The sequence below is a fragment of the Solanum dulcamara genome, chromosome 11, assembly GCF_947179165.1.
Source record: "Solanum dulcamara chromosome 11, daSolDulc1.2, whole genome shotgun sequence".
Lineage (NCBI taxonomy): Eukaryota > Viridiplantae > Streptophyta > Magnoliopsida > Solanales > Solanaceae > Solanum > Solanum dulcamara.
In genome coordinates, this window is record NC_077247.1 from 48,829,259 (window position 1) to 48,856,130 (window position 26,872).

Here is a 26,872-nt window from a genome sequence, read left to right on the forward strand (position 1 = left end):
TGCCTTTTTTGAGTTTTTTTATGTCTAGTCTATAAATATAGTGCTTTTTTTTTTGTACTTTATGACTGTATGTTTTAGAATTATGTACCGTTGCTATTCAAAAAACGATTAATTGTTTTAAATATATATTACGTATCATTTAAAATGATTGTAATACTAATAATACAAAAAATATTTACTTTATTGCCACGCGAAGAGTTGTCTATTTTACTAGTTTAAGTTAAATAAAACAATACTAAATATTTTGAATGGAGATTACGGTTACTAGAAATAAATGTATAGTTTGACTATGAATTTGTAATACAGTTACTTTGGACTATTTAAATTTTAAGAAATCTATTTAATATATATAAAATATTGATTTATAATTTTATAACAAGATTAAAATTTCAAACCATAATCAACCTATGAAAATTGCACAAATAAAGTTATTTAAGTTATATATGAGGATAAAATTTCACAATATCAATGGAATATACTTTTCTTATTATAAAACGGAAAAGTGTCAAAAATATTTCTGAACTATAGGAAAAGGTTTTAAAATACTTTTCATCCATCTTTTGGACTAAAAATACGTTGCTACTCATCTTTCTCGTCTAAAAATACTATTTCATCCATTTTTTTGACTAACTTTAACCCTTGAAATTAACAACCCTCTTTTTATTTTTTATTTTTGAAAAGTATTTAGTATGTGTCATTTTTTCATTTGATGAAATAAAAATTCCACCTCCACTAAATTTTTTTCATAATTTATCTAAGCCAAAAAATAATATACCTCTTCAAGACCCTAATTTCTTTAAAAGCTACATTGATAAACAAGACTAGAATTTTTTTTATCCGGTTAACTAAAAAAAAAGACTAGTATTTTTTAGTTCTTAGCTTAATTTTTCTTTACTGTTTAATATTATTGATTTTTTTACAATACATATAAATAAAATAACTAAAAAAATTTAGCTATATATATGACTAAATTATTTTTTAGTTATTACAAGATAGTAAAAAAATATTTTAAACTAAATTAGTTATTACAAGATAGTTAAAAATAAATAAATTATTTTTTTCTATTACAAGATAGTTTTTAGATAGTTATTGTAAAAACTATCTTGTAATATTACGTATAACTAAAAGATTTTTTAAATAAGTTTTTCAAATTTTTTTTCATAATTTTTTCAAACCAAAACAATATACAAGCTTAATGACCATAAAAAAATTAAAATTTTTTTAAAAAACTACAGCAAATAAAGAAACTATTTTTTATAAAAAAAATATTTTCTCCATAATTTATGCAAATCAAAACAATATCCCTTTTCATGATCCCAAAACAAACATTATAAAAAAAATAAGAAGAAAAAGCTATAGCAACAAAAAACTATTAGATTTATTTAAAAAAAAAATTGGGGTCTTGAAGAGGTATATTGTTTTTGGCATAGATAAATTATGAAACAAATTAGTGGAGGTGGATTTTTATTTCATACAATAAGAAAATGACACATGATAAATACTTTTAAAAAATAAAAAGAAGATTGTTAGTTTGAAGGGTTAAAGTTAGCCAAAAAGATGGATGAAAGGGTATTTTTAGACCAAAACGATGGGTAGAATAGTATTTTAGATCAAAAGGTGGATGAAGGGTATTTTAAAATATTTTTCTATAGTTCAGGAGTATTTTTGTATTGAGTTTTTTTTTTGTTTTTTCTGCATGTATTAATTAGTTCGAAAACTATAAAAATAAATAAGTACTAGAATTTAAAAAAATATATTTTGTATTAACTAGTTTTTTGGGGGGCAAAGAACACTTACACTTCAAAAAAATAAAATACTTATCCTTAAAATGCCCCATTACTTTCATACCCTTTTTATTTTAAAATTGCGCGCTAACATGATGTTGACATCAACACCTACTTTTTTTCCCCCCCTGATACCATCAAAGTATATTGCAGTATATGAATATACTCTGATGGTATCAAAGAGTAACTGAACATTGTGTTCATTAAATGATTATTTCTTCCTCCTTGATACAATTAACGTATAATATACTTTGGTGGTATCAAAGAATAACTAACTGATCAGTGTTTTCATTGAGGTTTGCTCTAATCCTTCGATGAGATTACTTAATTATCCATGATACCATTATGATATATTTGTATGTTGTCATGACATCATTATGTATGTTTCAATTCTTCAATATTTTTATTTAAAAATAGTTTTAATAAAAAATCATAATTTAGATACAAATTTTTAAAAAGAAATTTTTTTATTAAAACATATTTTCTACTAATTTAGAGTTTAATAAATAATATTGTGACTTTCATAATTTTATCTTAATTGTTCCTTATTTATTTTTAATAAAAGATCGCAATCCTATATGATACCGATAGGATATCAATATACCGATGGAGTATTACAGACGATTATACTCGGTCCTATATGATATTAATATGATATCAATATACCGACTGAGTATCACAGATGATTAATTCATAGCTATGATGGTGATGTCATGCGCGAAATAAGAAAAAAAAAGTGGAGTAGGCGCATAAATAATTTGAATCATGAGTTCATTAAGGATAAATATTTGGGATTGGGTTCAATTTTGATAAATAATTTCATTAATGAATCCAATTTATGTAGTTTTTTTCTTTTTTTACATGTATTAATTTAAATTATATATTATGATAATAAATTTCACATTATCAATCGATTAGGCTTTTCTTATTAAGATCCCGTTTGGATTGACTTATAAGTTTCTTATAAATTATTTTCAGTTTTTTAACGTGTTTGGCTGGCCAACTTAAAGTTATTTTGTGCTTAAAATAAACCCCAATATATAAATGAATTTGTTTGGATGGATTTATTTTAAACAGCTTATAAGTTGAAAATAACTTATAAGTCAAAAAAAAAATTAGACTGCACTTACTTATTTTTTTAACTTACAACTTATAAGTTACTTAAAAATAAGTTTATCAAACAGACTCTAAATAAAAGAAGTATTACTAACTAGTGTTTTTGTTTCCGCGTGTATTAACTAGTTCGAAAACTATAAAAGAGACACCACTGCGCATTGTAGAACTCACCACCATCATATTTTGCCGCTTATCATATACACTACCGGCGCATCTTAGAGTACGCCACCGGATTGCTGATCTTAACTGTTCCGGTGACGATGCCCTATCAAAACCCTAAATCAATTTTCCCGACGATCGATCTGCTCAAGTAATGCTACTGCTCTTCCCATTATCTTGGTATTCTTCGAAGGAAAATTCGAAAACTCGATTATCAAAGAAATTGTAGTTTTCAAGAATGTATTGGCATTATTGCATATATCAAGGAAATTCAAGAAGTCTTGGTATTCTTGCATGCATTCTTTTTAAGAAAAAATGTAGAACATTAAGCGATTGGTATTCATAAACGCATATTTTAAGGAAATCAAAGAAATTGTAGTTTTCAAGAATATATTGGCATTGCATATATCAAGGAATTTCAAGAAGTTCTCGCAGCGTGTTGTAAGGATTTGTTTTCTAGTTTTTTAGGGAGAATGACTGAAGCTATTTGGAGCTCAATTCGGTCACGGGGTTATCTTGTATTGACGATGTCTGATCAAAACCCTAAAACCTAAATCAATTTTCCCGCTGTTATATCTACTGGTATTCTACTGCTCATTTTCTTGGTATTCTTCCCTACATTAAAAAAGAAATAAGGAAATTCAAGAAGTCCTTAAAAATAAATAAATTATGTTATCATTCTCGCAGCCTATGTTCAAGAATTTGTTTTTACCTTTTTAGGGAGATAGGGAGCCGAATACCTGAGGCTATTTGGAGCTCAATTCGGTCGGGGGGTTATCTTGTATGATTTCACAAGGTTGTTGAGGAGTTGGTTTTCAACAGCCTCGATGCTGGTGCCATTAAGGTACTCATTTACCTTTTCAAAGTTTCAATACTCTCTATGATTTTTATTAGGTATTGAATGGAAAGTTGTGGAGTTGTCCTTGAAGGCCCCACTCAAACAAGTTTATGTTTTTTAGTAGTTTAATTATAAGAAGTTGTGATTTGTAGTATTTTGAATGAAGAGACACTATTGGACAGACTTTTGTAAACACCCTTAGTGGCCATTTCCCTTTACATGGTCTGGACTTTTTTTTTTTAAAACATGGTCTAGACTTTTTGATTTTGATTGTTTCTTAAAAGTTGAAGAGAATGGGGAATTATATGTTCTCTGATTTTGTTAATGTCTTGAGGATCAATAGAGGTGGACTGCTGAGAATACGGCAAGTCGTGCTTATATGCAGTTAATAGCTTAGACTAGTTGCACAAAAGGCAGTGACCGGTGAGGCTCTTCAATGAATTCTTATGTTCCATTGTTTGCTACTTCTGATGACGAGGCCATGCTTTATATGAAAATTGATATACCTTTTCTCCTCTTATTATGATGTTCGTTTCGTATATCACAACTCTATTTCTTTTTTCCATGAGATTTATAGCACTGTTCTTTTTATGTTTGTTATTCTTATAAGTAGTGTTCTCCTAGTTTGAACTTAACCCAGTTTCCACCAGGTATCTGTTGCTATAAGCATTGGAACCTGCTACATTAAGGTGGATGACAATGATAAGTTTAGTTTCTTTGACATTGATCTAATGCATTTTGATGTGCAAAAAGTTTTGCTCAATTTATTAGTTTACTTCATCGCTTGAAGTTGTACTTTCTTTTAAAGGATCTGGTGTCTCACGAGATGGACTGGTGCTGATTAGAGAAAGATATGGTAATCTTTTGCAAAACGTTGGACTGACATCATCTTTTCAGTTGTATTGATGCTGCTGTACATAATTTATTTTGCCCGAAAACTATGATGTTCATAACTTGGAATAGTTGTTCTTGTCTATAGGATTGCATGAATTACATCAACTGATGGGCTGTTTGATGGTTTGTGTTCATTTAGATCTTTTTAGTGATGTTCTTTTATTTATTATTTTGTACATGTGGCTTTGTCCACTCCAAATTCCTTCGTTAGTGGAAGAGAGTTACTTATGCATCAGATGGTGCAAAGCATTTTAGTATTATGACATCATGTAGTTTTATCGCTTTCTTTTCTCTTTAGAATAACTTTGTTGAAGTATCCTCCTCATCTATTGCTATCCCATTCCCTGCTCCTCTTTATCAAGAAAAAGAGTTGCAGGGCGAAGTGTTGCAAAGCTACACTTCAGGTTCCTTCCCCTGCAGCAAACGAAGCTGACTGGAGAGTGCACTGTCAGGAGAGAGATTCGATCTTCGCAGAATATTCTGTGGGGAAGTGCTTCTGAATAGTGTGAGCCTTAGTCCGGATTCCTCTGTCAGCTTGAAAGTTCAAGTTAGTCAATTGATCGATCTCTGGCTCCTTGCACAGTTGGTTTAAACTGGAAATCCAGAAGCTCTGTGCAACCCCTTTCATCCAATGCCAGGTAATTTGTCCTTGAGTGCTTGTTTGTATTAATAATCAACGATGTCAGAAAATGTGTGCAACTAATTAATGTTCTTTTCCACTGTGCAGAAACTAGAGCTGTAAGGAGACTGCAGTATTCTGCAAAAGCTACTGCTCAGAGCTTCCACAGCAGTCGTCCCATCAGTGTGATCAACCTTCCACCCCAAGTTGTGGTGACGGTGTATTCTCTGATGAAGGGTAAATTTATCAAATTGATATTGTCAGATTTTCTTGGAATTCTTTCATGCATTCTCTTTAAGAAAAATTCAACAACTTGTTGGCTTTATGAAAATTACTTGGTTTTCTTAAATGCATATTTAAGAAATTGTAGTTTTTAAGAATTTATTGTCATGGAACATATGAAGGACATTCAAGAAGTCTTTAAAAATAAATAAATTATGTTGTCATTCTCGCAGCCTATGTTCAAGAATTTGTTTTTACCTTTTAGGGAGATTGGGAGCATTAAGCGAATACCTGAGGCTATTTGGAGCTCAATTTTGTCAGGGGTTATCTATTTTTTTCCGCGTGTATTAACTAGAGTTCGACAACTATAGAGACACCACCTGTGCATTTTAGAACTCAACACCATCATATTACGGAAGCCCGCTTATCATATATGCTACCGGCGCATCTTAGATTACTCCACTGTATTGCTGCTGTTAACTGTTCCTGTGACGATGTTCGATCTAAACCCTAAACCTTTAATCAATTGGTATTCTACTGCTTGCCATTATCTTGATATTCTTCCATCCATGTAAAGGAAGAAGGAAAATTCAAGAACTTGTTGGCTTTTTGAAGTTGCATTAGTATTCTCAAATGCAAAAGTTACCTTACTCAAAAATTAGTATTCTCAAATGCATATTTTTTTTAAAAGTAAGTTATGTTGTCATCCTCGCAGTGTATGTGTATTCTCTGATGAAAGGTAATGTTATCAAATTTATTGGGAGATTAGGTCTCTTTCTGATATTATCTCAAATATGTTAGTAACTTACACAACCTGATGTTTCTCTCTTCAGGCCAAGTGTGAAAATTAAACTAGTTAACATCTGGAATAGCAAATTACAAGCTCAATGGGAGTGCAGGGAGTGCACAAGTACACACGATGGGGAGTCAAAAGAAGGTTAACCAATCCTGCCATTTGTTCTTGACCTGAATAAGAGCTGAATTTTTCTAGTGCATGTTTCAGTTAATTAGCTTTATTTCTTTCACCCACTTTTCAAGATTTTTCTAAACTGCGTTCTTATTAATCATGAAAGCATTAGAGACTACAATGTTTCTTTCCAAGTCTCCTAGGCCACGTAGTCTCTTTCTAATTCCTTCTTGCTTATGTTCTGATCTTGTAATAGAATTGTCATGCCTTGCAATTTTTATTCAAATTTTCAGAATTTGCACCAACAAAAACTCAAAATATCTTAGATTTTGTGATAAAATGGAGGGACTTTCCGTCCAGAGATTACAGTTGAGTACCTTAGCTATATCTCAGATTTTTTGTGACTTCCTCTATTTTGTTAAGATGATGAACTTTTACCTTTTCTAATATGAGATGCAGAGCGATACTTGAACAAAGAATCTTAAGAATCAGGATACTATACTCAATGCCACTTCTGGCGTCTTTTATTTTGTTGGTGATTCATTAGGTCCTGATACCTTTAATAAAAACTGCCCGGAGGGTGCCAAAGCTCTCCAATAGGTTGATAAGAAGTTTATTCCGATTTTGGCGAGCACAACACTTGCTATAATTGATCAGGTCTATTCTGGCCTTTGCGTAGTCCATTATGGCCATTCTTTGTTTCACATGAATTTCCTTATAACACAGTGGAATTCAGGATCTGTTTCAGTGCTAAGCAATTAACTAAAATAGTTTAGAAATATCTTTGGCTTAACAAAGTAATCCATAAATCACGGTAGTTTCCTTAATTCTTCGAGAAAGTCATTTAGGTTGTAAAACTCCATATAATATGAGCGATTTTTACTTGAAAAAGACAATCAAGAAAATCTTAAGGTTGATTACTGATCAATGATTTTACAAAATTATTGAAGTTCAATTACTGGTAAAGTTGCTGCCATGTGACCAGGAGGTCACGGGTTCAAGCCTTGGAAACAGCCTCTGGCAGAAATGCAAGGTAAGGCTGCGTACAATAGACCCTTGTGGTCGGGCCCTTCCCCGAACCCTGCGCATAGCGGGAGCTTAAGTGCACCGGGCTGCCCTTTTTATTGAAGTTCAATTACCTTTTTCAACTATGCCCTCGAAAAAGTTAAAGATAACCACCCCATTAACTTTTTTTGCAAATTATGACTAAACAGAGAAATGCTTTCCGCACGATCAACATTAATGGAAGAGAATGAGTTTGATTATTCATCAATATCTAATGGTAACCATATTTCAGACTTGGATACTTCCTGTTTATTAATGATCCTAGCACCTTCTCTTCTGTCTTATCTCTTCTTTGAGCTTTGTTTTTCCTTTTATTTTTCTCCTATTCTGTTAAGAGTTTAGATGAGATGAGATCTGGAAAGCAGTTTCTGACTTTAGTGTTACAGTAGAATTAGTGCCAAAAGATGTTAGTAGGGAGAATGCAGAACAAAGTTGGCGAGTGTTTGATGTTCGTTTTTCTCTTTCCATTCCTCCAAACCCACAACATTCTCCTTATAGATGATAACTATAAAAATGAACTTTGAGCAGCCTCGACTCCAGGCGAATGTATTATTGACCACTTTGCCCCATAGAGAGGTCAAAAAATTCACTTAAACATCTAACAACTCGAAAGGCTCAAGTTTCAATCTTTTCAACTTCTACCTTGACCTTTTGGTGTATAGTGTAAACTTGAGTAATAATTTTAAAATAAGATCTGTTTTCATTTCCTTCATCCAGAGAAATATAAACTTTGTACCTGTTCGGCTGAAAGGCATGACTGCTACTTGTTGATTTCCTTCACTTATCTATTTATGATCTAAAGTTTGACCCTTTCCTCTTCATCTCAATTCTTGTCTATCGTCACGTGTATGCTAGTATCCTGTCATGCATGCATGTTGTGTTAGACATATGTTTGACCAAGTTCATCTCAAACTTCTTTTAGGACCCTTACATACTGTGCTGGGACATTCGGAAGACTGCTGACATTGTTTACAAGTAAGTTTCTTTCTACTGATTGGACACTCAGGGAACTGGAATGTTGGAATGATTGGCTCGATAGTTCTGTTTCTGTTCGGTAAAGAAGCTAATGAGATGCATTCCTCTTCCAAAAAAAATTGCAATTTACAAGTCGGAGACGTCTCACTCTCCTGCTAGAAATGTTATAATTCTTTAGCAGTTTCTTAGTCCTATAAAATAACACTATATATGTCCATATGATGTTTTTTCCTGGAGGGGAGCTTTCATAACTGAAGTGGTCTATCTTGTTTAATGGCGGAATCACTTGTTTCATCGAAAAAAGAAAGAAAAAGAACTTATTTTTCTGTCTGTGAATTAGCTAAGGTCCAATTTTGGAGTGTGTTTGTCGTTGAGATGCTCGTAATTTTAGAAGAAGTACAAGCAGTTTGACACAAGTGCTAGGTGCAGTGGATTTGATATAAAATTAATAAAAAAGTTTAATACTTTTAATTTAGTTGTAGTTAGATTGTCTTTTCAAATGGTGCCTTAAATTTTGGCGGGAAGGGAGTGTCCACGGACCAAACTTGAGTTCCTACTAGAAGTCTTTCTCTCCACATCTCTACAAATTAAGGCACCTTTAATTGTTTACCAAACACATGGAAAAGTGCTTTTCATGATGAAAATACTTGTTACTCCATAACTCTTCTAAAAGATTGGTCTACATGCCGAACTATTTATAAAATGAGAATGATAGATCTTATCTTTGTAGTTCATTGAAGCAAATCTCCAGCCAATATTCACAATTTTTCGAACTATCCATGTTGAGAATATCAATGTGCATGAGTGCAGTACTCTGCACTTAGCTATGTACAATGGTACTTTTGTAAGCTTGAATTTATTGTGACTGAGTGCTTCAGTGATCAACTAAAGTCCATTTTGACTTCATTTAATTAGGATGTACAGATCATCAGAAACTACCAATCAGTGGATATATTTTGATATTGAACCTCGAGGTCAGCATCTCGGCTCTGGAGGACAGGTAATCTTCTGCTTAGCTCAAAATTACATTCTGTGTCAGAATGAACTTCAAGATCTCATCTTTCACACTTGTTTTTCTATCTAGGATGGCTCAGTTCACATTTACAATCTTCAAACCGGACAGTGGGTATCCAGCTTCCGAGCTGCATTGGGTACTTCGTTGTGTTCATTGAAAGAATAAGTTGGGAGAAGGTCCACCTAGTATCTTCTATTTCTTACACAGCTTATCCTGTTTCAGACACGGTTAATGGCTTTTCATTTCATCCTTTCCTGCCGATGGCTGCCTCTTCATCAGGCCACCGGAGATTTGGAGTTTTAGATGACTCCCATTAGGATATGCTCCTTACTGGTAAATTCGTTAACCCCACATTGTTGGAATAATGCCCGAGTATTGTGAGTTAAAACTTTTGTATTCGTTTGGAGTAAATTATTTTCAATGTTCATGCCATATCTTCTCCTTCTATGCTTTCTTCTGTCGATTCCTCATTCCCATTTGCCTTTTTTAGGAAAACAAATTTGTTGCCATACTTGTTAGTCCTATTTCCTTCCCTTGACATTAAAATGCTTTAATCATCTGCTCTGTCAAGTCAATGTTCACATTTTAGTCCATTTTTGATAGATGTGACTATTGAAGAATAGGCTGGATAAGTAAATTTAAGGAGCATTATGGTAGTGTTATGCGACAAGAATACACAAGTTCTATAGAATAATTGTAGGTTACATGGGAGTGAGTATTGCGCTTCTAAAGTTCAAAGAAATTGGATTTTTCAGACTCAGCGATTGTTTTTGTCTTAGGGATGGTTTGGTTGGGCTCATTAGCAAATATAAATCTGAGCATAAACTTCCGCATAAATAGTAAAACATTTGTTGGCCGCATAAGAAAAAGTAATAACCGCATAACTATGTAACACTCAGTTATCCGCTTAAGAAAAAATAAGGTCGACATAACTAATGCTACATTTGGTTGGTGGTATTTAACTGTCCATTATTAATATCCTCGTGACTTATGCCAGTATTATTTTATGCGGGATACGTTATGGAATAATGACACATTTGTCACTATACATGGATATGAGTATGTACAGGCAAAAATTTCCTTAAATGTAGATAGTCCTTGCATAACATTACTTGTTCATTATTCACCGCAATATTAATCCCCACATTATTATTTACCCCATTACAGATTTAACATTATTATAACCACATAGCTAATACTTTAAAATAGTAAAGGATTATGATGTTTCTTTTAAATTCTAGCATTTATCTTCGTTGAACATTTCAGTCATTGTCATGTTCTATAACATGCTGCAGATGAGCGAATTCGTTTGGAAGAATTGCGTGAAAGGTAATGATTGTCTAAAAATTCATTGAAGTGCCATTTCAACTTGGAGTCTGTAACTTATTGAATTATCAGGTCCTTTCTGGAAAAATGAGGACAACAATCTATCTTGATTCTGAGCAAGAATTGGTACGATGATATTGATAGTAGGTAACGTCTTGTGGGGATGTCTTGAAACTCTTTATAATAGGTAACATTGATTTTTGAGTCTTTGACCATGCTTTTGCAGGTCATTCCTGAAATTGGTTACTAATTACTACACATCATTTGGAAGAACTGTGTGAGAAGGTTAATGGTTGTCAAAAAATTATTGAGGTGTCATTTCAACTTGGAGTCTGTAACTTACTGAATTATCAGGTCCTATTTGGAAAAATGAGGACAAAAACTTATCTTGATTCTGAGCAAGAATTGGTACAATTATTTTGATAATATTTAACATTGATTTTAAGTCTTGTTGGGGTGTCTTAAAACTCTTTATAATAGGTAGCATTGATTTTTGAGTCTTTGACCATGCTTTTGCAGGTCATTCCTGAAATTGGTTACCAATTACTACACAACTATGCTGACCAAATTCAAAACTGGGGTTGTATCTGCAACAATCATTCTCAAACTTCAAAATCATTTACCAGGTAAATTACAATCTTTGTTTTGAGTTTCATCTCACAACTAGCCTATGGAACTTGATAAAATTGACATTTACCAGAAATTCCATTACACTAAATTTTGCAACATGCATTAAAGTTAAACCTAACTCTGAGCATGAAGTTAATATGTTTTGGTTAAAGTCGGAACTTAAATCTGATTCACAAGCAGACAACATCTGTCACACTTCTTGCGTTAACATTCTGTAATACTTGTCTCTGTCATATTATACATTCAAAAAGTTAAGTACTTGTAAACATTTTGCAAATCAGTCTCAGAAGTGAAAGGTGTTAAAACAGGATTAGTTGCTCACCTACATTCTCAAACCTTTTACTACACTTTATAGCTTATTCTCTTCAACATTCATATTCCTTCCTATGAAGGACATATGCATGTCTAAATGTGGAAAACAAAGCCTGACAAGCACTTCTTCTCTAGCTAATTATTCCATGCTGAGGTATCAATAACAGTTTATATCAGTTCTGTGCTCCATCCTGTTGAAATCAGAAGGATTTTGTGGGTTTAAGCCTTTCAAGTGTTATTTCTGCATTTTGTCTTTTAAGGTCCATTTTATGTTTTAATTGGGTTGATTATAGCTAGTGAATTATGAATTGTAACTTCTAAGGGAAGAGCGTTTTTGTTCTAATACCATCAGTAACATAACAATGCCAGACGTTATCTCTTTTTTAATTATAAGGCCTTGAAACTTGAATAGCTTCCAACTTAATTTGAAAACTATTTATGACATCATTCATGTTTTAGGAAATACTCCACTAGCTAACAAGATTCTCTTGAATGTGTTTCATAAAAAAGTGATTGTTTTCGCGATAATATAGGTTCTGTGTATTTTATGTGTTAATCTAACTAATATGGATCTGTTAGAATTTATTCAACAGGTTAGTCCATCGACACTAACTAGCTCTCATATTTTACTCCATTTAACTCTGTTCTTTCTCTTGGTTTCTTGTTTATGTTCCTGCTTAAATGATGTGTCATGTTCTTTGAGTAATGTATTTTGCAACCCACAACATGGATCATCAATAGAATACCTCCATTAGTGAACTGGGTCCTAAATAACAGTAAGTTAATATTTAATTCATGAATTTGGAGCTACCTTGATGCTTCCTCGCCTCCACCCACCCTCACATAAGAAAAATAGAGAGACCAACTTGTTGATACTGATGGATCATCAATAGAATACCTCCATTAGTAGAATACCTCCATTAGTGAACTGGGTCCTAAATAACAGTAAGTTAATATTTAATTCATGAATTTGGAGCTATCTTGATGCTTCCTCGCCTCCACCCACCCTCACATAAGAAAAAGAGAAAGAACAAGGAATTAGAACTAAAAGTGATTTAAGATATTTTTCGTTATTTCTGATGTCTTTGTTTTCATTTGTGTTGGAACAATAACGTCGATATTGATAGAGTGGAACAGATACAGAGGAATGACGATCAATAAAGCAGGCCAACTAATTTTGGGGGTGAAGCATAATTGATGGATTGTTTCCTGATGTTGCTATTGGTTTATTTATTTTCATAGGTGCAATTATGTTTGGAGACGCATTATTTCCTTTAGAATGTTCTCTCATTTTTAAGGAGTTGAAGCAGACTTCATTGTGTTATCAAGTGAGTGCAAAAATGCATTTCAGGAAACATTTGTGTTGGAACAACATTTGATGGTATGTTTAAGAGAGGAATTCCACATTATCAATGACTGCAATGTCTTTTCATTTGTTAGTGTGCTCATGAGCGATCAAATTTTGTCCCTCTTTTGCCAACTTGGGTGCTCTGCATGAGCAGATTGCTAAGTTAGGTTCGTGGAGTAGAAGTTCCTTCGAGGCATGGCATGGATTACACCAGCCTGAAATCAACCTAGAACGTGCAGCAAAGCGACTAAGATCAGTCGTATCCTAGTGTCTAAAAGCTCTCGTGAGTATACCTAATTTGGTTCTGCTTGCTACGTACTAATTTCACTCTGAAGATATTTCGTTTGCGATCATTACATTGAAGGATAATCTGGATATGGAGCTCGGTACATCTATGCAGATTCAACAAATAAATGTATGTACTAAATGTAACACTAGCTTTTGGTTGCAGCAAGACTCTCAACACACACGCACATACATACACACACAAAAAATAAGAAAAGGGAACGGAATGTATAGATTCCATGTAAAGTCGGAGTAACTCATCGTTAAAGAAGTACTACGATAATGAATTAGGTAATTTGATTGTAACATCATTCATCGTTTGAGATGATTAAATTTGTATATTCCACTCTCTATCTCTTTCCTTTTTGACTCATTTAAGTAACAATAGAGTCATTTTTTGGATCAAACTATTAACGGCAGCGACATTTTTAAAACTGTCACATGAATTGATAGGAGAGAAATAAAAGATTGTCACATTAATTGAGAGAAAAGTGCAACAATTAACATTCATGAAACTAAAAAGGAAAAGAAATTTTCTCCCAGTTGGTTTCATTTCATGTGCCTAATACCCACATAATATATTTAAATTATACATTTTCTAGTTATTTCGGTAATAAGTTTTATAATTAACTAATGAGATTAAAGAATCATCTAGGATCAAATATAATAATTATTTTTTTGTAAAATTTATTTTACTTCATCACCTGAAGTTGTACTTTCTTTTGAAGGATCTTGTGTCTCACAAGGTGGACTGGTGCTGATGGGAAAAGGATATGGTAATCTTTTTGCAAAATGTTGGACTAACATCATCTTTTTTATTTTATTGATGCTGCTGTACATAATTTATTTTGCCTGACAACTATGATGTTCATAACTTGGAATGGGATTGCATGCATTTCTCAACTGATAGGCTGTTTGGCTGTTTGTGTTCATTAGTATCTTTTTATAGATGTTCTTTTATTTATTATTTTGCGGTTTTACTTGTAATTGGGAAAAGTGGTATGGCTGTCCACAACACAAAATATTGATGCTTACATTTTGTTTTTGCTTTTATTGTAAGATGTTCATGTACATCGCATGCCTGGTGCTTCATTTGCAATTAAATACTTTCTTTACTTGTATCGCGTCCCCTAAAATAGGGGGAGGGGGATATATATATATATATATATATATGGAGCCACAGAGAGAGAGAGAGTGAGATGAAATATATTTTTTGTTGATGACTACTGTATGTAGAAATGTTCTGATTATTTGTTCTAGCTGAAGTTGAGTTTGAACATACTTATTGGTGCATATGTACTTTTTGCCCAACTTATGGAGACAGTATATGTGCCTGTTTCTTTCATCTTCTGTTGTGCTTCCTTTTTCTCTGGCCTTTTAACTATGGTTTGGTTTGCTTGCTTTACACCAGCTACATCAAAATACAACCATTCAGATCATATGCATGCTTTCCCAGCAAGCTTTGACTTTGATAGGAGATGCACTGAGCTCTATTTCTGACGTTTCCTTTTTGGAAATTGTTACTAAAACTCACGGGAGGCCAAATGGATATCGTAAGGTTATGAAGGTAAAGTTATTTTGAGTTTAGTTGGTAGTATCCATTAGGATGGGTATAAAACTACTAGCTTGGTTTTTCTGCTTGCCATTGTTTATAGGACGACAAGTGTTTGTACCTTGGAATTGATGATTGTAGACAAAATGTTGGTACAACAGGTGATTCTGTATAAGCCTACTTGATAGATGAGTTGATGTTGTTTGCTTATAAGGTAATTTCTTGGGATTATCTCTTTGCAGTCATTTTTCGTGATGTATTTTACAACCAACCAGTTCGAAGGAAGCAAATACACTCCCAAGTACTTCTAGTTTTCTCAAAATTCAAACTAATAAATAATTTTGATTTACATACTTCTTAAGCTACTCTGTCCTGATTGATCTTTTGGTTTGCATATATAATCTGTAAACCCAAAGAGGGTCTTGCATTCTCTCATAGAGTCTCTGCTAAAAATACCCCTTGTGCATCCCAGTGTCTCCTTCAAAATTGTTGATTTTGAAAGGTCCGTCTTTGTTCCACCAGCTAACTTAAAGATATTTCCTGTCTGGTTTCTTAGATTTTGTTCATTTGTATGCAGTGAGGATGACCTGCTTTGAACACATGCTTCTCCTTCTCTGTTCCCATTATCTTTGGTGGATTTGAGATTCATCTGAGTTCCCTTAACAATTTGAATGCAAGCGATGGTTCATTCAAGCTCTTAGGATGCATCTCAGGTCCTGATGTTTACACAATGAAGGTATACATGCCCACATTGATGGATAAGAGATGTGATAAGTTGTCTATTCTACTCTTTGTTTCCCTAACAGCCACTCTTTTATTTGCAGATCCTTCAATAGTTCTGTATCCACTTATTTCAATATATTTTCATAACAAAGAAAACAGAAAACTAATCTTTGGTTAGCATTTACTATATCGGATGCTTGTTTTTACAGTGTTTTTGTTTACCTTGACCTTCGTAATGCAGATATCAATTCAAGATTTGTTTCCAAAGGACCAATACATGAATTACTTAATAACATAGCGATGAGTTTTGACAGTGCTTCTGACATTGAGAAGAGAAGTAGATCTCATATATCCACTATTTTTGTTGAACCTAAACTGTCCAAGATCGTTATATGATTCGACTTTGGAGCCTTCAAAGACCTCTGAATTTAAGGTGAGATTCATTGTTGGCATTAATTAATTGTTTTGGGGTTGCGAAATGAGTGTGAGTCTTTGGATTTATTTTTGAAGAATTGAGTTTGTGTTGGGGCTTGTTTTATGAGAATTGGTTTGGGTTGTTTCAGTTTTTGAAACCTTAATGTGGGTGAAATAAATAGGTTAAAACTGGCTAAACATCATTATATATTACTAATCGTATAGGATTTCAAAGTATTAAAAAGAAACCCCGACAGGCAAGGCTGTCTCCCATTTTTTATGGGAGAACAATACAAAACCACGTTTCTAGCTTCTTTTGGTTACAAAACCAAATAGGCCAATGTTAACAAGGACAGGTCATACATATTTGTTTTATTGATTGGAGTATTGTATTTCTTTATTACAATGTGTTTTTGCTGCTTCTAAGATTGACAATTTTTCCTGTTTGAACTTAGTCTCCTGATTTTTGCTTACCCAATCATTTTTGACCTGAATAAGAGCATGGTGTTATGGCCCGCCACTTGATCTTGAAGAAGGTAGAAGAATCTAGAGTCTTGGAGAGGTAAGTCTAAGTCCGTGACAATGGGGAGTCAAAAGAAGTACACACGATGGGGAGTTAAAAGAAGTACACACGATGGGAGTCAAAAGAAGTACACACGATGGGGAGTCAAAAGAAGGTAAACTAATCCTGCCATTTGTTCCTGACCTGAATGATAGCTGAATGTTTCTAGTGCATGTTTCAGTTAATTTGTTTCATTTCCTTCACCCACTTTTCAAGATTATCTTAGATTGCATCCTTATTAATCATGAAAGCAGTAGAGATTACAATGTCTCTAAATCTTCTAGGCCACATAGTCTCTTTCAGATTCCATCGTGCTTAGGTTCTGATCTTGTAATAGAATTGTCATGCCTGACATTTTGTATTCAAATTTTCAGCATTTGCTCCAACAAAAACTCAAATTTTCTTAGATTCAAAATGGAGGGACTTCTGTCCAGAGATTACACTTTAGTACCTAAGCTATATCTTAGATGTTTCTGCGACTTTTTTTTTTGGGTTAAGATGGTGGAATTTTTTCTTTTCCAATATGAGATGCTGAGCTGTACACAGAGAATCTTAAGAATCAGGATACTATACTCAATGTCATTTCTGGCGTGTCTTGCATTTCGTTGGTGATTCATTGATTCCTGATACCATTGATAAAAACTGCCTTGAGGGTGCCAAAGTTCTCCAACAGGTTGCTAAGAAGTTTTTTTTACTATTGTGGCAAGCACTATAACTGATTACGTCTATTCTGGTGTTTGCGTAGTCAATTAAGGCCATTCTTGGTTTCTCATGAATTTCCTTTTAATGCATTTACTTTAAACGATTGATTCTCTTAGGTATCGTTTGGTTGGACTCATTAGCAAATTTAAATCTCAGCATAAACTTCCGCATAAATAGTAAAACATTTGTTGTGTAAGAAAAAGTTATATCCGCATAACTATGTGGCACTTAGTTATCCGCAAAAGAAAAAATAAGCTCGACATAACTGATGCAACATTTGGTTTTCGGTATTTAACTGTTCATTATTAATATCCTCATTACTTATGCAAGCATTATTTTATGCGGGATAGGTTATGGAATAAAAACATATTTGTCAACGATGCATGGATATGAGTATTTACAGGCAAAAATTCCCTTTAATGAAGATAGTCCCTGCATAGCATTTGCTCATTTATTATTCACTGCGTAATAGTCCCCACATTATTTTTTTACCACGGAACAGTTTTTACATTATTATAACCTCATAACTAATACCTTAACAATTAATGTCTCACTCTCTTGTATTGCAATTTTGTGATATTACTGAAGGAAAGAAGAGTGATATGGGGCGCTTTATCTTTTGCTTCATCACTTTGTGACCGTCTGGTGGAGTATATTCTTGTGTAGAAACTTAGGTCCATGTCAATATAAATGTGAGTCCCTTTGTATATAGTCAATGATTATGATCTTTTATTTTTTATTCTAGCATTTATCTTCGTTGAACATTACGGTCATTGTCATGTTCTACAACATTCTGCATATGAGTGAATTCATTCGGAAGAACTGCGTGAGAAGGTAATAATCGTCTTAAAATTCATTGAAGTGTCATTTCAACTTGGGGTATGTAACTTATTGAGTTGTCAGGTCCTATCTGGAAAAATGAGGACAACAACCTATCTTGATTACGAAGAAGAATTGGTAGGTTTATTTTGGTAATAGGTAACATTGATTTTGAGTCTTTAACAATGCTTTTGCAGGTCATGCCTGAAATTGGTTACCACTAACTGGGGTTGGATCTGCAACAATCATTCTCAAGCTTCAAGATCATTTACTAGGTAAGTTACAATTTTTTTTTCGATTTTCATCACACCCAGTCTATGGTACCACAATTAATATTGCATTAACTTTTGCAACATTCATTAAAGTTAAACCTCCTAACTCTGAGCATGAAGTTATTTGTTTTGGTTAAAGCAGGAACTTAAATCTGATTCACAAGCAGCCAACATCTGTCACACTTCTTGCGGGCAACATTTTCTAATACTTGTCTATGTCACATTATACATTCAAAGAGTTTAAGTATATGTAAACATGCATTTGCATATCAGTCTTGGAAGGGAAAGGTATTGTACTACTGATTGTAGTTGTTAATACAAGATTAGTTGCTCACCTACATTCTCAAACCTTTTACTATACTTTATAGCTTATTCTCTTCAATATTCGTATTCTTCCCTCAGAAGGATATATGCCTATGCCTGTCTAAATGTTGAAAACAAAGCATGACAAGAACTTCTTCTCAGGCTAGTTATTCCATTCTGATGTGTATCAATAACGGTTCATATCAGTTCTGTGTTCCATTTTGTTAAAAGCAAGAATGATTTTTGAGGGTTTAAGGTTTTCAAGTGTCATTTGTGCACATCGTCTCTTAAGGTCCATTGTATGCTTTAATTGGGTTGATTATAGCAAGTGAATTATGATTTGTAACTTATAAGGGAAGACCTTTTTTGTTCTAAGACCATCAGTAACAAGATAATGCTCCTCTCTTTTTGAATTATAAGGCCTTGAAGCTTGGATAGCTTCCAACTTAATTTAGAAAACTATTTATCACATCATTCATATTTTAGGAAATACTCTACTACTAACAAGATTCTCTTGCACGTGTTTGATAAGAAAATATTTGTTTTCTTGATAATACAGATGCCGTGTATTTTGTGCGTTAATCTAACTGACGTGGATCTGTTAGAATTTATTCAATAGGTTAGTCCATCAACACTAACTAGCTCTCATATTTTACTCCATTTAATTCTAATCTTTCTCATGGAATCTTTCTTAGGTTCTTGCGTAAATGCCGTGACATGTTCTATGAATTATGTATTTGCAACCCACAACTTGCTTGATGCGGATGGATCATCAATAGTACCCCCATCAGTGAATGGGGTCCTGAATAAACAAGGCTTGTAGGAGTAAGTTAATGTTGGAATTAAAACCAAAAGTGATTTAAGATATTTTTCTTTATTCCTGTTGTCTTTGTGTTCATTTGTGTTGGAACTATAACTCCGATAAGGATAGAGTGGAACTGAGGAATGAGGATCAATATAGCAGGCCAACTAATTTTGGGGTGAAACATAATTGATGGATTGTTTCCTGATGTTGCTATTTTATTTATTTATTTTCGTAGGTGCAATTATGTTTGGAGATGCATTGTTGCCTTCAAAATGTTCTCTCTTTGTTGAGGAGTAGAAGCAGACTTCATTGTGCAGCAAAGCGACTACGATCAGTTGTATGCTAGTGTTTAAAAGTTCTCGTGACTCATGAGTATACCTAATTTGGTTATGCTTGCTACCTACCAACCAATAACTTCGCACTGAAGATATCCAGTCTGCAATCACCACATTGAAGGATTATCTGGATCTGGAGCATGATACATCTATACAGATTCAACAAATACAAATAAATGTATGTACCAAATGTTACACTAGCTTTTTGTGGCATCAACTCTTATCTCTCTCTCAACGCACATACACATGAAAAATAGGAATAGTGAATGGATTATACAATTTCCATGTAAAGCCATAGTAACTCACTGTGTGTAGATACTGAAATAGATAGCTTGATTGTATCATCATTCAATCGTTGAGATGATTAAATTTGTATGTTTCACTCTTTAACTCTTTTTTTTTTTATATCCATAAAATAATAGTAAAAGCATTTTTGGATCAAATTACTAACGACAACGACATTTCTAGATTTAACTATTAATTGAGAGTATTTTTGTTCAATTTTTGCACAATTAAGAGCATTTTTGACATTTTTTCGAATATAAAAAAGATATTTGATATGACTGATTAGAAATAAAAGATTAACAAGAATTGAGATGAGAGTGCAATAGTTAATATTCATGAAATCGAAAAGGAAATAAAAAATTGTCAATGGTGATAGATTTCATAATTAATTATCGAAAGAGGTATAGAGCCCAGAGTTACAAAGCCCAAGAAAACTAAGTGGAGAGTGCACTGTCAGGAGAGAGACTTGATCTTCACAAAATATTCTATGGGGAAGTGCTTCTGAAGAACATGATGCCGAGTCCAGATTCCTCTGTCAGATCGAAAGTTCAAGTCGGAAAATTGATGGCTCTCTTGCTCATTGCACAGTCAATTGGAAATCCAGAAACTCTGCGCAACCCCTTTCATCTAATGTTTTACCTATAGAGGATGATTTCATCGATAACAAATTCAGTGCTCCAGAAACTAATTGTTTTTTATATATATACTACGTAATGATTGAAATACTCAAAGTATACAAAAAAAAAGTGCTAACTATTTCACTAGTTTAAGTTAAATAAAATAATATTAAATATTTTAAATGTAGATTACGGTCAAAAGAGATAAATGTACAGTTCAACTACGAATTTGAAATACAGTTATTTTGGATTAGATATATATTTATTTAATATGTATAAAATATTTATTTATGGACTTATAAAATAGGATTAAAATTTCATATTCTGAATCAAACTATGAAAATTGCATAAATTAAATAATTTAAGTTATATATAATGATAAGAAATTTCACATTATCAATGGAATAAACTCTTTTTGTTCTAATAAATAAGTACTAGAATAAAAATTTATAAAAAATAATATATTTTGTATTAACTAGTTTTTCTTTTTCTCCGCAAGCCGTGTATTGTTAGAGTTCAAAAACTATAAAAGAGACACCACTTGCGCATTTTGGAACTTTCTACCATCATAATACGGAAGCCCGCTTATCATATGCGCTACCGGTGCATCTTAGAGTACGCCACCAGATTGTTGATCTTAACTGTTCCGGTGACGATGTCCGATCAAAATCCTAAATCAATTTTCCCGGCGATGAATCTGCACAAGTAATGCTACTGTTCTTCCCATTATCTTGGCACGAATAAAGGAAATTTATGAAATCTTATTAAGAAAAAAATCAAGAATATTAAGCGATTGGTATTCTTAAATGCATTAAGAATATTACTACATTGGTATTCTTAAAAGAATATGTTAAGGATGTTCAAGAATTATGTTGTCCGATCAAAACCCTAAACCCTAAATCAATTTTCCCGCCGTTCTATCTGGTCAAGTAATACTACTGCTCTTCTCATTATCTTGGTATTCTTCCATCCATTAAAAAAGAAAGAAGGAAAATTCCAGAACTTGATATTGTAAGATTTTCTTGGAATTCAAGAACTTGTTGGCTTTTAGAAGTTACATATTTATTGTCATGGAACATATCAAGGAAATTCATGAAGTCTTTTAAAAAAAATATTGTGTTCTATGTTAAGGATGTTCAAGAATTTGTTTTTACTTGTTTCAGGGAGATGGCGAGCATTAAGCGAATGCCTGAGGCTATTTGGAGTTCAATTCAGTCAGGCTTTATCTTCTAAGATTTCGCAGTCTCGATGCTGGTGCCACCAAGGTGTACTAATTTACCCTCTCAAAGTTTCAATATTCTCTATGACTTTACTAGGTATGGAATGGAAGGCCCCACTTGCACAACTCTAAAAAAATTAAGTAGTCTAATTAAAAGAAGTTGTGATTTGTAGTATATGAATGAAGACACTCAATTAGACAAACTTTCGTAAACACCCTCATTGGTTAGTTTCTTTTACATGGTCTAAACTTTTTGATTTTTATTGTTTCTTAAAAGTTGAAAATTGTGCCATGTAAGAGAATGGGGAATTAAATTAAATTTTTATTTCTGATTTTGTTAATGTTTTGAGGATCAATAGAGGTGGGCTGCTGAGAATATGGCAAGTCGTGCTTTTATGCAATTTTAATCGCTTAGACTAGTTGCACAAAAGACAGTGATTGGTGAGGCTCTTCAATGAATTTTATGTTCCTTTGTTTGCTGCTACTGATGACGAGGGCACTTTTTATGAAAATTGATATGCCTTTTCTCCTCTTAGTATGATGCTCCATTCTAGTATCATAAGTAATTTTTTTCCAAATGAATATTCTTATATCGCAACTCTATTTCTTTTTTCCATGAGATTTACTTCCTTATAGGACTGTTCTTATGTTTGTTATCTTATAATTAGTGTACTCCTAGTTTGAACTTAACCCAGTTTCCACCAGGTATATGTTTCTATAGGCAGTGGGACCTGCTATGTTAAGGTGGAGGACATGGGTAAGTATTAGTTTTTTTGACATTGATCTACTGCATTTTGATGTGCAGAAAGTTCTGCTCAATTTATTATTTTACTTCATCATATGAAGTTATACTTTCTTTTGAAGGATCTGGTGTTTCACGATATGGACTGGTGCTGATAGGAGAAATATGCGCTAATCTTTTTGCAAAGTGTTGTACTCAAGTTGAGCTGGAACATACACATTGGCGCATAGGACTTTTAGCCTAGTTTATGGAGACAATATATGCGCCTCTTTCTTTCATCTTCTGTTATGTTTCCTTTTTGTCTGGCCATTCTAACTATGGTGTCGTATGCTTCCTTTTACACCAGCGACATCAAAATACGGCCATTCAGATGATATGCATGCTTTCCCAGCAAGCTTTGGCTTCAAAGGAGAGGCTCTGAGCTATATTTCTGACGTTTCTTTATTGGAAATTGTTACTAAAACTCACTGGAGGCCAAATGAATTTTGTAAGGTTTTGAAGGAAAAGTTCTTTTGAGATTCAGTTGGTAGTACCCATTAGGATAAATATAAAACTACTGACTTGGTCTTTGTTCTTGCCAATGTTTACAGGACGGCAAGTGTTTGTGCCTTGGAGTTGGTACAACAGGTAATTCTGTAAACACATGACACATGAATTGACTGTTGTTTGCTAGTAAGGAAATTTGTTGGGATTTTTCTTTTTGTGTTCATTGTTCGTGATGTATTTTACAACCCACCAGTTCAAAGGAAGCAAATGCATTCCAAGTACTTCTAGTTTCCTCACAATTCAAACAAATGAAAAATATTGATTTACATACTTTACTTCTAAATCTGTACTATGTCCTGTTTGATCTTTTGGTTTGTATATATAATCTGGAAGCCCAAAGAGGGTCTCGTGTTCTTTGAAAGAGTCTTTGCTAAGAATCGCCCTTGTGCATCCCAGTGTCTCCTTCAAAATTGTTGATATTGAAAGGTCCGTTTCTGTTATACCCGCTAACTTGGGATATTTCCTTTCTGGCTTCTTATATTTTGTTCATTTGCATGCAGTGAGGATGACCTGATTTGCACACGTGCTCAATTTATTATTTTACTTCATCGCCTGAAGTTGTACTTTCTTTTGAAGGATTTGGTATCTCACGAGATGGACTAGTGTTGATGGGAGGAAGATATGGTAATCATTTTGCAAAATGTTGGACTGACATAATCTTTTTTGTCTTGATGCTGCTATACATAATTTATTTTACCTGAAAACCAGGATGTTCATAACTTGGAATGGTTGTTGTAGTCTATAGGATTACATGCAATACTCAACTAATAGGCTGCTTAACCATTTGTGTTTATTAATATCTTTATTAAGTTGTGGTTTTACTTGTTATTAGGTAAACTGGTATGGCTGTACACAATACAAAATATTGATGCTTACATTTGTTTTGCTTATATTGTAAACTGTTCATGTACATCGAATTCATGGTGCTTCATTTGCAATAAGATAATTTCTTTTCCTGTACCGCGTCCAAAAAATATAGTTTTTGTTGATCACTACTGTATGTTGAGTTATTTTGATTATTTATTCTAGTTGAAGTTGAGTTGGAACATACATAGGTGCTTAGTTACTTATAGCCAAGCTTATGGAGACAATATATGTTTCTGTTTCTTTCATCTTCTGTTATGCTTCCTTTTCATCTGGTCATCCACCAACTATGGTTTCGAATGCTTGCTTTACACCAGCGACATCAAAATACTGCCATTCATATGATATGCATGCTTTCCCAGCTAGCTTTGGCCTTAAAGGAGAGGCTCTGAGCTCTACTTCTGATATTTCTTTGTTGGAAATTGTTACTAAAACTCACGGGAGGCCAAATGGATATTGTAAGGTTTTTAAGGTAAGGTTTTTGAGTTTTAGTTGGTAGTATCCATTAGGATAGGTATAAATCTACTAAGTTGGTCTTTATTCTTGCCATTTTTTACAGTGCAAGTGTTTGCACCTTGGAATTGATGATTGTAGACAAGATGTTGGTAAAACAGGTAATTCTGTATAAGCCTGTATAAGCCTACCTGATACAAGGGTTGACTGCTGTTTCCTAATAAGGAAATTTGTTGGGATTTTTCTTTTTGCAGTCATTGTTCGTGATGTATTTTACAACCAACCAGTTCAAAGGAAGCACATGCACTCCAAGTACTTCTTGTTTTCTCACAATTCAAACAAATATACTTCTAAAGTTGTACTCTGTCTTGATTGATCTTTTGGTTTGCATATTCAATCCGGAGGCCCAAAGAGAGTCCTGCATTCTATGAAAGAGTATCTGCTAAGAATCACCCTTGTGCATTCCAATGTCTCATACAATTTTGTTGATATTGACAGGTCCATCTTTGTTATTCCAGATAATTAAGGATATTTCCTGTCTGGTTTCTTAAGATTTTGTTCATTTTCATGGCTTTGCAGACGTGCTACTCCTTCTTCGTTGCCGCTATTGTCCGCTGGGTTTGGGATTCATCTGAGTTCCCTTAACAAACTGAATGCAAGTGATGGCTCATTCAAACTCTCAGGATACATCTCAGGTTTTGATGTTTACACAGTGAACAGTATACATGACCAAATTGATGGATAGGAGTTGTGATAAGTTATCATTTCTTCCCTTTGTTTCTCTAATAACCACTGTTTAATTTGCAGGTCCTTCAATATTTCTGTATCCACTTATTTCAAGATATTTTCCCGAACAAAGAAAACAGAAAACTAAACTTTGGTTATCATTTACTATATCGGATGCTTGTCTTTTATGGTGTTTTTGTTTTTCTTGACCTTCGTAATGCAGATATCAACTCAAGATTTGCTTCCAAAGGACCAATACATAAATTACTTAATAACATAGCAGTGAGTAGCGAAGTCGATCTCAGATATATCCATTGTTTTGTTGAACCTAAACTGCCCAAGATCTTTATATGATTTGACTTTGGAGCCTTCAATGACCTCTGTGGAATTTAAGGTGAGATTTTTTGTTGGTATTTATTATTTAATTGTTTTGGGGTTGAGAAACGAGTGTGAGTCTTTGGATTTATTTTTGTAGAATTGAGTTTGTGTTAGGGCTTTTTTGTGTGAGAATTGGTTTAGGTTATGGAATTAAGAGCTCTCTCCGCACCTGCAAATCCTAATCCCATTCTGTGACAACTGATTTCGTGCTTGAGTTGGAGGGCTCTCCCTTTACCCAGCATGGGATAAGGGCAAGAAGAGCCGAGATGGCAAATCGAAAAAATATTTCAAAACACCTAATCATTTTTTGAAACTTTAATGTGGGTGAAATAAGTTAAAACTTTCTAAACATCATCATTTATTACTAATCGTTTTGGAATTCAAAGTATTAAAAAGGACCACCTGACCAACAAGGCCCTTGTGTCACAACTGTTTCCGGAGACTGGGGCGGAGCCACCTTATGGTCAGGGGGTCCGAACCCCCTTCGACGGAAAATTATACGATTTATACGTGGTTAAATTAATTTTTTATATATATATAGTAGATGTCGAACCATCTTCGACTAGTTAGTGTGTCTTCTTCTTTAGATTTTGAACTCCCTTAATGAAAAATCATGGCTCTGCCATTGGTTGAGCAAAATAATATTTCGGTTGTTATGGGAAAACAATGCAAAACCATGTTTCTAGCTTCTTTTGGTTGCAAAACCAAATAGGCCAATGTTAACAAGAACAATTCATACATATTGTTTTACTGCTTGTAGTGTTGTATTCTTATTACAATGTGTTTGCTGCTTCTAAGACTGACAATTCATCCAGTTTGAACTTAGTCTCCTGATTTTTGCTTACCCAATCATTCCTGACCTGACGGATTTGGAGTTACAACATCAAGTTTACCTGAATCCAGTTTATCCAACACAGAGTACAAATTTACATGTAAAAATTCATTAATTAGAACCTTAGAAGTTGACTTCATAAGATTTTAAATCTTGAATTTTTCTCATTAAACACTAACAATAAACATTTCAAGAGAGCTAAGGGTTTTAGCCACATATTCAACTTTC

At 33.5% G+C, this 26,872-nt stretch overlaps 1 protein-coding gene and 1 long non-coding RNA gene across 4 annotated transcripts; both read left to right on the forward strand.

Annotated features, from left to right (window-relative positions):
* The first annotated feature begins 3,230 nt into the window (after window positions 1–3,230).
* LOC129873028 (uncharacterized) lies at window positions 3,231–20,395 on the forward strand. The gene is made up of 32 exons (XR_008762635.1): window positions 3,231–3,641; window positions 3,780–3,903; window positions 4,548–4,603; window positions 4,706–4,753; window positions 4,877–4,914; window positions 5,154–5,429; window positions 5,519–5,647; window positions 6,466–6,569; window positions 7,754–7,821; window positions 8,527–8,579; window positions 9,495–9,579; window positions 9,664–9,730; window positions 9,817–9,927; window positions 10,890–10,923; window positions 10,993–11,107; window positions 11,147–11,328; window positions 11,440–11,546; window positions 13,105–13,190; window positions 13,303–13,493; window positions 13,575–13,786; window positions 14,224–14,271; window positions 14,907–15,062; window positions 15,151–15,549; window positions 15,625–15,783; window positions 16,012–16,203; window positions 16,683–16,861; window positions 18,037–18,282; window positions 18,465–18,542; window positions 18,682–18,827; window positions 19,402–19,461; window positions 19,538–19,667; window positions 19,883–20,395. It is a non-coding gene; the product is annotated as an uncharacterized LOC129873028 (long non-coding RNA).
* A 1,005-nt stretch (window positions 20,396–21,400) lies between these two features.
* On the forward strand, window positions 21,401–25,777 carry LOC129873026 (DNA mismatch repair protein MLH3-like). Of its 3 annotated transcripts, XM_055948013.1 has the most exons (12): window positions 21,401–21,589; window positions 22,048–22,149; window positions 22,809–22,860; window positions 22,968–23,337; window positions 23,436–23,472; window positions 23,968–24,015; window positions 24,573–24,727; window positions 24,963–25,020; window positions 25,113–25,206; window positions 25,288–25,403; window positions 25,516–25,531; window positions 25,658–25,777. In XM_055948013.1, the coding sequence occupies exons 4-12, from the start codon at window positions 23,173–23,175 to the stop codon at window positions 25,695–25,697; spliced, it is 729 nt and encodes a 242-aa protein (XP_055803988.1). In that variant the 5' UTR covers window positions 21,401–21,589; window positions 22,048–22,149; window positions 22,809–22,860; window positions 22,968–23,172; the 3' UTR covers window positions 25,698–25,777. The 3 variants fall into 3 exon arrangements, with proteins under 3 accessions (XP_055803988.1, XP_055803990.1, XP_055803991.1); XM_055948015.1 differs by lacking the exon at window positions 25,516–25,531 and having other exon boundaries at window positions 25,288–25,465; window positions 25,658–25,747; XM_055948016.1 differs by lacking the exons at window positions 25,516–25,531; window positions 25,658–25,777 and adding an exon at window positions 24,815–24,869 and having other exon boundaries at window positions 25,288–25,374.
* The last annotated feature ends 1,095 nt before the right edge of the window (window positions 25,778–26,872 follow it).